This window comes from Hippoglossus hippoglossus, chromosome 21, assembly GCF_009819705.1.
Source record: "Hippoglossus hippoglossus isolate fHipHip1 chromosome 21, fHipHip1.pri, whole genome shotgun sequence".
NCBI classification, from domain to species: Eukaryota; Metazoa; Chordata; class Actinopteri; order Pleuronectiformes; family Pleuronectidae; genus Hippoglossus; species Hippoglossus hippoglossus.
Window position 1 is genome coordinate 22,817,753 of NC_047171.1, and position 10,798 is coordinate 22,828,550.

At 39.2% G+C, this 10,798-nt stretch overlaps 1 protein-coding gene across 1 annotated transcript; it reads right to left on the reverse strand.

Moving 5' to 3' along the window:
* Positions 1 to 387: 387 nt before the first annotated feature.
* On the reverse strand, positions 388 to 9,140 carry slc10a2 (solute carrier family 10 member 2). The gene is made up of 6 exons (XM_034574641.1): positions 6,010 to 9,140; positions 5,403 to 5,521; positions 5,089 to 5,177; positions 4,769 to 4,944; positions 4,460 to 4,617; positions 388 to 1,575 (listed from the first exon to the last, which is right to left on the reverse strand). The coding sequence occupies exons 1-6, from the start codon at positions 6,402 to 6,404 to the stop codon at positions 1,382 to 1,384; spliced, it is 1,131 nt and encodes a 376-aa protein (XP_034430532.1). The 5' UTR covers positions 6,405 to 9,140; the 3' UTR covers positions 388 to 1,381.
* Positions 9,141 to 10,798: the final 1,658 nt, after the last annotated feature.

A 10,798-nucleotide genomic window follows, 5' to 3' on the forward strand; every position in this document is an offset into this window, starting at 1 on the left:
TGTCACAGTTTGGACTTTGAACAACAGCAACCGTACTGTATTCAATATGATCATTTTATGATTCGGAAGCAGTGTGTTCCTGACCTTGTACTGGGCCTACCTGCTCTGCAACTGTTAAGATTTTACCACATTAAGTTAGAAGGCAAAGATCTACATGTGCCAAATTTTTTTCACGTAGGCACAATGGTCAGTCATTTGAATAATCCCGATATTCCTATATATTCTAAAATTATGACATTTGCTTGATTATTACTTTCTGAATAGATAAAGGCATAGAAAATAAAGGCGTAATTTACAAATATGTTTATTGAGTTGATACTCGTATTTGTATCAAAACACTAATTATTACAACAAAATAGACAACAAAATAAAATGTCTTTAGATAAAATATAATATTGCAGCAAGCACATTTCTAAACCACACTAGTGAATTGGAACGCATAGGTTTTGTAAAATATTGAGCTTCTGTACATCCATGAAAAAACAAGAAAAGCTTAGAATAGACGGTCAGTAAATTAGCAGAATTGTAATCACTTAGCAAATATGCCTTTAATTTAGTAGAATGTTTTATATATATAATAAACACATACAGAACTTGTATGTTTGTGTATTCATCAGTGTGGACAGATATGTAAAACCAGTAGCTTCCACACAGCATTTCAGAATGCTAAGAAACTGTACTCAGTAAAACAGTCTCAAAATGTAATGAGTCCTACTCTCTTTCCTGAGAACCTTACCTCTATGGATTTATTTAAATGAGGTAAAGAATGAAATAATGCATGAAGCTGAAAGAGCACAGAACACTTAGGTTTTCATCAATGCACAAATGCAGAAGAACCAGAAATAGAAAATATAGTTAGACAATGAAAAACTTGTTTTTAACATAATAACCTTATAGTCTATGTTAAATTCAACTCGGTGCCTGTGAAACATTGGTTGTCAGAAGTACATACCTCATGTGCCCGTGTGATACAACTTCCACCTTAATTATGAATGTCACATAAACACAGTTGAATTGTATTTGGTTGTATATTCCATCATTTAGTGCAGAGAGTGCAGCTCTCTGTCTATCTGTATATAGACGGAGAGCTATTCCACATACACAGCATTAAACATTCAGTTTGCATTTCTGTGTGGTTTTAGTCAATCTCAACAGGCTTTCTGACAGTCTGCACAGAGTAAACTTCTTTTAAATAATTACAAACACATATGAATAAATTAGGGTTGATGAAAATTTGGGCACCCCTGTTCTCATGAAACGGTAGTGCACACCTCCAGCCTGCAGAGAGCAGTGTGAGTTCACAGTTGATTCTTCAGTAGAGCGGTAGCACTGGGCGTTCATACTGATAGTCCGAAGTCTGTGATTTGCAGGGTTTGTTATATCACAGCTTGGTGTTCTTGTCGATGTCCTTACTCTTCTCCATGCTGTTGCCGTTCGCATCGAACTCGAAGGCACCGTTTTCCACAGGGTATCTCTTCTCTTTTACTCGTTCAACACCTCCATCCTCCAGTGATGGAGCCTCATTGTCTGAATCAGCAGGGCCGTTGCCACATGACCTTTTATATAGCCGATAGGCTGTAGGGGAACCAGATGGAGTCAAAAACACTGATCAGAGAACTCAATGCTTTTATATAGCAGTAAATCATGACAGAAGTTATCTTAGGGTACATATCAGCCACACACAAGCAAATTACTTTTATTTTATGAAAAACATTGACAATAAAACCTTCATATCAAATAAAGCAGTTAGGATAATCACAAAGTTTGCTAACTTCACTCTGCATCATCGAGTGTTTATAAAAAGCACACAAACAATAAAGAAGTAACAGTATATTGCAGAGCTGTTTGAGGAGGACTCACTAATGACTAAGTAATAATTCTGAAGCAGCTCCAGAGCATTAACACATGACAAGCAAGCAGCCCACTCCAGGCAGTTTTAGAACCAGCACTGCAGTTGTAATATTACAATTAGTCATGTTTCTAAAACCTCAGCATTAAAATGAACTGGGGTTTTAGTGCTCAGTTCTGGTCTCAGGACATTTATATTCTCTTTGTCTTGTTAGTCATTATTTTTACATTGGAAAACTAGATAAATAAATGATGCTAAGCAATATAACAATTCTAGACAATTATCCAGAGAGGTAGATTTTTCACTGAAGTTAAAGTATCACTCTTTGTCCAATGCCATTTTAATCTATGAAGTTGCAGTCAGGTCAAAATTTGTTCCCATTAACTTCAGGAGTGAAGGGGAGCAGATGTACTTGTCTCTGGTTGTGAATTTACCCATCCTCATATTAAAGCAGGAGGTATAAAAAATAATGTGCAGGTTTGTGAGCATAAACTAGCAGCTATGGCTTAGGGCTACCAACAAATATAAACTATACAGCTTCTTATCACACACTTTATTGTCATTAACCTTGATCACTGTCCTTGAACTCACTGCAACCAAGCAGCATCCCTGCTGCCAGGATAATCTTCCACAGAAAACCATACAGACAAACATCTACTTGTCACCTCAGTCACCGAGACCATTGGTTCAGAACATTATTTAATAGATAAAAATAAAGAAGGCTGAGACGCGCTTTAGGTCTCGTACTTGTTTTAATCGCATAATCCAGCAGTAAATCAATTAAGTTAATCCCAATAAGCATGTATGCAAACTAAAACCAAAGCAATAGCCCCCAAACCACCGTTAGGCAGAGAGCCATTGTTAACTCTGAGCCTGATAAGCCACATTCTATTCTGACTCTGGACTCTATAACAGAACATTTAAAATGACAGTGGCCGAGAAAAAGTAAACAGAGCTGCTGCAAACCATCCTCTCTACACATCCAAGTACTATGGGGGTCATTGTCCACACTGGGGTTTTGAACATCCTGAACAAAAAGACACTGAGTGACTGTCAATCGCAACACGATTTCAACAAAGGCCCCATTCCAATATTTTTTTTAATAAATCAAATCCTTTGGCAAGCACTCTCCTTGGCCTGAATGCATTGCTGTCATCGGCGTGCCTGACTCATGGGATATGGTTTATTGACAATCATTATCTTTTGGAACTACTTTAAACCAGATAGATTTAAACCTGGGATTCATCCAAACATCACTGGATGAACTAATAACCACAAACATCACCATTCAGGTGTCTACCAGAGATAAAACCCCTTTCTGATTCCTTAAAGTTACCGCTGACCTTAAACAGTCGGCGGCATTGTCAAACACATCATAGCAATCACATCTGGTCCCTGCCTCAGTAATCTAACATCTGTCCTTTCCTGTCACAGAAGCCCCACAGCTCTTTTTAATGTCAGATCTTTGGGCGACAAATCCTTTTTGGTCAGTGATCTGATCACAGAGTCTTGTCCTCCAAAGTATCATCTTATCAGTCCATCAGACAAAACAGGAGGAGGGACTGCAGCTGTTTTCTCTACACAGTTTGTGTGTAATGACAATGACCTCTGAATGTTCATAAAAAGAAAGACTCCAAAGCTTTGGCACATGTGAATTTACTGGACAGCTTTGAACTCACCTTACATGTAAAGGAAGCTGCTAATCAGCAAAGTAACACTTGAGACCTATGCCCAGGCCAGAGATTTGAGGTTTCTCCCCGTACCGCGCTTGCTTAACAGCAAAATAAACAGTGAAAACGTGGTTCACCACAGTCTCAATGTTTACCTGGAGATATTTTAATATTTGCAACAGTTCCTGCTATCGTTTCAAAATAAAAGCACTATAATAAATAATAAACAATAAAGTGTTGATATACAGAGGGGCCATCTTGGATATCTAAGTCGGGGGTTGTGGGCAGGTTCCTCCGACCTTCCGGGTCGAGATTCCGACTTGAGGGGGCGTTCCAGTTGCAACTTACGACATGGGGGTCAGAAATTCCGAGCTCCGAGGTGTAATGGAAGGCTGCGTTCCATTACACCTTGTTGAACCGGAGCAGACACGCTGCCAGTGTGAACAACAGAAAACCGTGACATGCAGCAGAACTGTGGCGCAGCTTTTCCACGACAAATCCGCAGCAAGTGTGGCCTGAGTGTTGGTAACAACATCTGTGTACACGGACAACTTCTGTATCCAGATGTCCTTTTTCTGATTGGGTGCTGAAACTGCTCATACTAAAATAATCTGCAAACTCAGACTAAACTTTGGTGAAAATAAGCGCAATGTTCATGATATAACATTGAGTCCTGATGAAAATGATAATAATAATGTCTGTGATCATAACAATCCTGATAATGCTGGGAAACAGCAGGATAAAGCACCACATATGATACTGTAAAGTTGTATAACTGAGCACTGACCCAACAAACAGTAACACACAGTTTGCCTATATGAGCACCTTTGTGTGGTTGTGTTGGTCTTAAAATGAATTGAAGATCAGTTGTGTCGATGGCCATTGATATCTAGAGTCAACAAATGTAGACTACTATCATTAAGTGCCTCTATAGTCTTACCTGATACAGTTAAGACTGCCACCACCAGCTGGAAGATGCTATAGATGAGGGGGAACGAAAACATGACTTCCAGTTCAGCAGGGCTGAAGGACAGCTGCACAATGGTGCTACACAGCTGTGAGTTCTGGAAACCCGTCTCCAACGCAATGGTTCGACATCTGAGGAAAAAAAGCAGGGGGCAATAATCATAAATCTGTTGGCATTATCAAAGACTAGTTATGTGAGACATATCACAAGTTAGTCAAGATAAAGGATTCTTTCAAGTTAATATTACTAAATGCGAACTTCATTGTAATGCTGTCACCCTACCTGTACCAGGGTTGACCCGCAATGCGGGCCAGTGTGAACCCCAGGCCGAAACCAATAAAAGGGTAGATTGTGCCGATGATCCAGAGGGAGGGAGCAATGTCCCAAGAAGACTGGTAGAGAATTCCTCCAACCACAGCTACTATAAGAATGAGACCAAACCCTGCAATGGAACCCACCTGTGCACAGAAGACACATTAGTAAAAGCCCATCCCAGACTTTTCATTAGATCGAGCCATGCAAAATGTAAATGTCAGAACAAATCCCTTCACCAAATTCTTATCAGATTATCAAAATTACAAGTAAGTCAAGCATTTTCCTACCCTGAGGATCTTTTTTGCCAATTCGGGCTTCCTGCGTTTTAAATACATTCCCAGGGCAATTGGGACAAGGAGGGCCACTAGAGTGATACCTGAAGATACATAGTTTCATAGTATCACAATCCTTTTTATGATTATTATGTTTACACAACACAAAATATCACTCAGATTCACTGGATTTTAAAATGTATTTTCCAAAATAACAAATGTAGTGTAATATATCTGCAAACTAATCACATTTTATGGTTGTCAAAAAGTTCTGTCTACAATTCTTAAAAACATATTGGCTAATGATCGACTTTGAGCAGTCTTATTACCAATACTGTCGTATGGGATCTGGATGCTGTCGCTGGATGTCCAGACGGAGGTGTAAATGAGTAGACACAGAGGCATCATCCCCAAGGCCAGGATAGAGGAACAAGCAGTCATACTGATACTGAGGAGGAGAGGACATGGACAGTGGGTTGGACATTTTTGTGTGACATATGGGCACACACACATCTGCATTATAAATATCAAAATACAGTACAGTCAATAGAGTATGTCAGCTAGATTGGCCAAATGGAAACTAAATGCTATCCTCTCACTAAATCATGTTAGACAGCAGCTTCCGAGTGCATAAATATAAAATAAATATGAATGAATTCACTTAAATTTGCGGTCAAGGAAACATTGTTTGTCTGCACTGTTCTATATACTCTTAGAAAACATGGTTATGTGCTACTTAACTGTGATGTGCTCAAACGTAGATAGATTCTTTCTACATTAAGATCATGAATCAATTATTCTGGCATGCCTGAGTTAATTAACAAGAAATCCATGTAGTTTGTCAGGTGTCAGTGTTTTCAAAGGGCACATCATTGACTGACATGATATTATCCAATGATGCTGCCAATGAGCCACTCAGTCCAGCTGGTTCTTTACCTGAGGTCCATGTCTCCATCCAACCAGTAGCAGATGATGTTGGAGCCGGAGCCTCCAGGACAGCAGCCCATAATGATGATGACGACAGCCTGCACAGGTAGAACGCCGAAGGCCAGTGACAAGGCAAAGGCTGTGAAAGGCATGATGCCAAACTGGCAGAGGAAGCCGATTACAATGCCCCAGGGCCTCTTGATGTGGCCCCACAACTTGTTGGCATCCACAGTGCAGCCCATGGAGAACATGACCATACCCAGCATTACGGTGAGCACTACGCTCAACGCCAGGCCCAGCACTTCATTGAAGTTACTGGGAGGTACAAGGCAGCTTTTGCCTGAACAGACTGTTGCAAAGGAGTCGCAGGCAGGAGGCAAAGTTACTGCCTTGAGCATGTTCATCGCGGACAGTGTAACGGAAAAAAACGTTGAGGATCGGTGGCTCCAAATTATAGAGGAGACTGGAAGTAAGGTTCCTCTTGTAAGTCTGAGATTCCAGGAGACTGCTCCAGTTTCTCCTTGTCCAATATCCAAGAAGACCACAGCAATAGTGGCAACAGTTCTGCGCTCTGCTCTTTATGCCTCAGCCATATCAAATCAGAGGCGGAAATCTGGAGAAAAAGGATAAAAATTAACCAATACTTGAGGGTTTATGGGGTCAGTGTTCAGAAACACATGCACATAAAAAAAGAATCATTCTGTACATGAAGTGTGATTGCACCATTATACCAACTTTTATTGCCCTTTGGCCTCTTAAAACTTTATTGGACAACTGCACTATACAGCATGATCATCCTACAATGAGGATGGAAGATGGTTGCATTTCTTAAAGGCAGGAGACACCCTGTGTGCTCAAGGTATTCTTCGCAGAGTGCTTGTAAAAATTATACCCTTTGGCCTTTTTATCATTTAAACATTAAATAAAACAATGGATGTAATACGTGGATGATTTTTTTTATACTTACCAATAAAAAGTCTCTGATGTCAAAGTAGAACCAGGGGAAACCAAACCCTATAACTGACCTTAATTAAGTTATAAACCTACAGAAAATTCTCACTTTTGGGAAGGATACAGGAAAACTTTCACTGAATAATCATCAGAAGAAAGAAAGTTTAATCAAGATAGTGATTTCAATATGGAAACACTGCATTTGTGTCAGAGAGTAGTCACTGAATTACAGAGGTTAATTATGTTTTATGTTTCTTTTATGAAATACATATTATATATACATATTTGTCTTACTGAAAAACAATGTTAATATCCTTCAGTGGCTGAACTCTTTAATTCAGTCCAGAATTAATGGTCAAGTTAGCTGTAACTTGCTCAGTTTAGTTTTGAGTTAACATGGCAGAGCCGCAGTATCCAAATGTACAAACTTGATAAAGGCCAGGCCCATCCACACAGCCACACAGCTATACAAGGGTGAACACAGTGTTTCACTCTCTTCAGTAGTCAGAAGTTACATTGGGACATTTTTGGTTTTCAAGTTTAAATAGTCTTTATGATGTGCACCATTATTCAACACGCTGATAAAAATGGTAGTTCGTATTTTTTGTAGGCACTTTATGTCAACATGTAGCACATGCCAAGTGTAGAAACAATAAAAAAACGTTAAGTGTGCATCATAAAGTTCTATCGCCAAAGCTCATTACCTGTGGCTTTGATGTATGAGTGTCAAGGAGTGCACAAGAGTTACAAACTAATAACGTTCTTTGCTCCTTAAAAACATCCTATAAAAGTACAATTTTTTTATAAACACACATCGAGCCGGGTTGTTCTTACCTCCCCAGGGTCCCTCTGAAGGGTTTCCTTCAGTGTGTCTCCATAGGAAGAGTAATGCTTAACTTAAAAGTTAAAGGGAAACCAGCAGAGACAGACTTAAGGTCTCATATTTTGTTGATAAATTCAAATCAGCTCATGTCAATAAAATAGAAGACACAATAACAAAAGTAATCAGTACATTTTAATTTTATTAAATGAATGTATAAGCATGATAAGCACAACCTTAACTAGAGACCTTAGAATGGGATGTTTTGACCAATGAGGAGTAAGTAAACATTACTGTTTCTACTCAATACTCATGAGTCAGAAAACACCCATGTTCAAATCCAGCCTTCATTTTGATCTCTGCTTGATGCTTGTAAAGATTCATGATAATAATCTTTCAAGGTTGTGACGCCTGCCAGAATTCTAAAATCTGCGTCAGTGGTAGTTACTGCCACAACAGGTGTCTCCAGAAAAACACATTCACATCTTAGTTAGCGTTGTGATGTTAGCAAGGCTGGAAATGGTCAAGTTTAAAAAGGGCAGAAAAGGACAGGACCATGCTTGTGTCTTTTGTGTCTTAATACGCTCTCATTTTAGGCAAAGATTAACTTGCATTTGTGTTTGTGCAACAGAAAAAGTGTTCCCCGGCCTCCAAAATGGGATAATGGGTAATTTTTTGGTGACTTATTAGTTCAGTATGTGTGGTTTCTGATTACACACATCCACCCTCCAGTTATATTTGAACCCTAACTCCTATACACATATGTAGAGATTAATCTGAAGGAAAAGCTGAATGAAATTGGTCTTGTTCAGCGCATGTATATGGAAACAATCTTCCGGTGTTTATATTTCAGGTGCTAGCGCCTGGAAACAAGCGTTTGAGCTCATTTTGTGTCTTACTGAAAGTAACTAACTGCAGCAACAACTTGTTCATATAGTGTTTATATGACGTGAATAGAGATGATAATAGACTAAAGCGTCATCAGTAATTTTTTCTACACCTTTTGAAACGACACCTGGAACTCTTACTTAAAGGTAGAGAAAAACTTAATATTGTCTTTGTTCACAATCAGGTGACTTTTCTTCACGTTTGATATTTAATAACAAATAACATTTCCTTCATGTTCGAAAATGTTTAGTGTTTCCCAAATTTTTCCAATGGTTTTCTTGGACATATTGATTTCCTGAGCATGATAGCTCACACACTGCAGAGGCAGCAGAGACATATTACTTTCTGCCACTGCAGAATGAAAGTTGTATTAGAAAGGTTTGAAGGATATACAAAGCCACACCTGTAAAGGCTGCGTGCAGTGATTCACAGATCTGTTATCTTATTTAACATTCTTTGTAAATTTGTCAGTCAGTGGTGTGGTGAGCCCTGGTCTGCCTTATCAGTCTTTATTTGACTTGCCCTTCATTCAGGCTGCAGTAAATTTTAAGTATCGTTCTGCTCCTGATGTGTGAAGGTTTGTGTCATGACACGACCATTATCTTAGCTGATCTGATTCCAGATAACGATCTAATCTGATGGGTCCATATTTCACAGTGTTCCCGCTCCACTGTAAAATTAGCAAATGATGATAAGGCACTTTCTGGTCCGTCCCACCGGCTAGTTTTTTTCTTTTCTTTTATGTAACTAAGGAAGAAATGAAGAGGGATGCAGAGGGATTTTCAGGATGTGACCTTGACTCCTGCGGACTACTCGCAATAAAAAAAGTTTATGACCACATGTCTGCTGATTTTCTGTGTTTTAGCCTTCATTATTCTTTGCAGAGTAAAGGTGTTTCCCATCATATTCTCATGAGTGTTTTGTTTCTTGCAAATAAAGTAACTTGCCAAACACATGTTGCAACTATAACACAATATTTGGCCTGAATGATTACTCTGTGTAGTCCTTCACTATGAGAGGATGTGGGGAAATTACTTTTGGCCCAAACATACCCAGCTGAAGATTAATGGTGTCTTCCAGACCCTCTCCCTACAAGTTTCTGATGTTGGAAGTCATAGGCTGAGTGAGAGGATTTTTCTAATACTATTAATCCGACAGCAAAACCTGGACAAATGTATAAAATGAGGAAGAACTCTACACAGGACTTCAACTGTTCTCTCAAGCTCTAGTTTTTGTTGCCAATGAAACTACCTGGATCTCTTCTTTTGCACATCCAACTGTAACACACTGGATTATTATGAAGACAACAAAAGTTCCAAAGTTTGCCTCCTCATTCCCATTTGTGCAATTTATCACGTGTCGCTACTTTTTATAACCCCATGCTTTGAATGTGGCCATTCGGAACAAGTATCAAGACCTTTGTCTCTAGACGTGGTTTGTTTTAACTACTATGACCAATAAACGGTATATGTAACAGATTCCAGTCAACCTGAGTTTGCCGCTGCCTTTTAAACCTGAGGATCAATCAGCTAACAGCTCTCAACTGCGCTGATTGAACCTCTGGTACAGGCGAAGGTGCTCTCCCAGCCCCCTCACCTCCATATTCACAAATCACAATTTGTCTCATAGGGCTTAACAATGTGTGACATCCTCTGCCCTTAACCCTCAACAGGAGTAAGGAAAAACTACTAAAAAACCCTTTTAAACAGGGTAAAAAGAAGGTAGAAACCTCAGAGAGAGCCACATGTGAGGGATCCCTCTCCCAGGACGGACAGAAGTGCAGTAGATGACGCATGTAGCCGAACACATTGACAAAATTACAATATTTACAACATTGATTATAAGAAACAGTTTTTAATATAATTGAAAGGTGTCCATGTTTAAAGTATATTCAGACATGAGAAATTGTCTTATAGAAATGAGAGTATGTACTCCAGTTGTGAAAATGACTTTGCAAGAAGGGAAAATAAAGCAAGAAAAGACACCAGTATGAGTGCAATCCACAGAGTAGATGTGAAACCCTTGAATTTAAAGATGCTCCTCTAGCTCCTGCCAATCCCCAATCCAAAATGACAATTGAGGAAAAACAAATGGTGCCAGTCACTGCGCTTATAAAACTTATAAGTCATATTGCAAAGG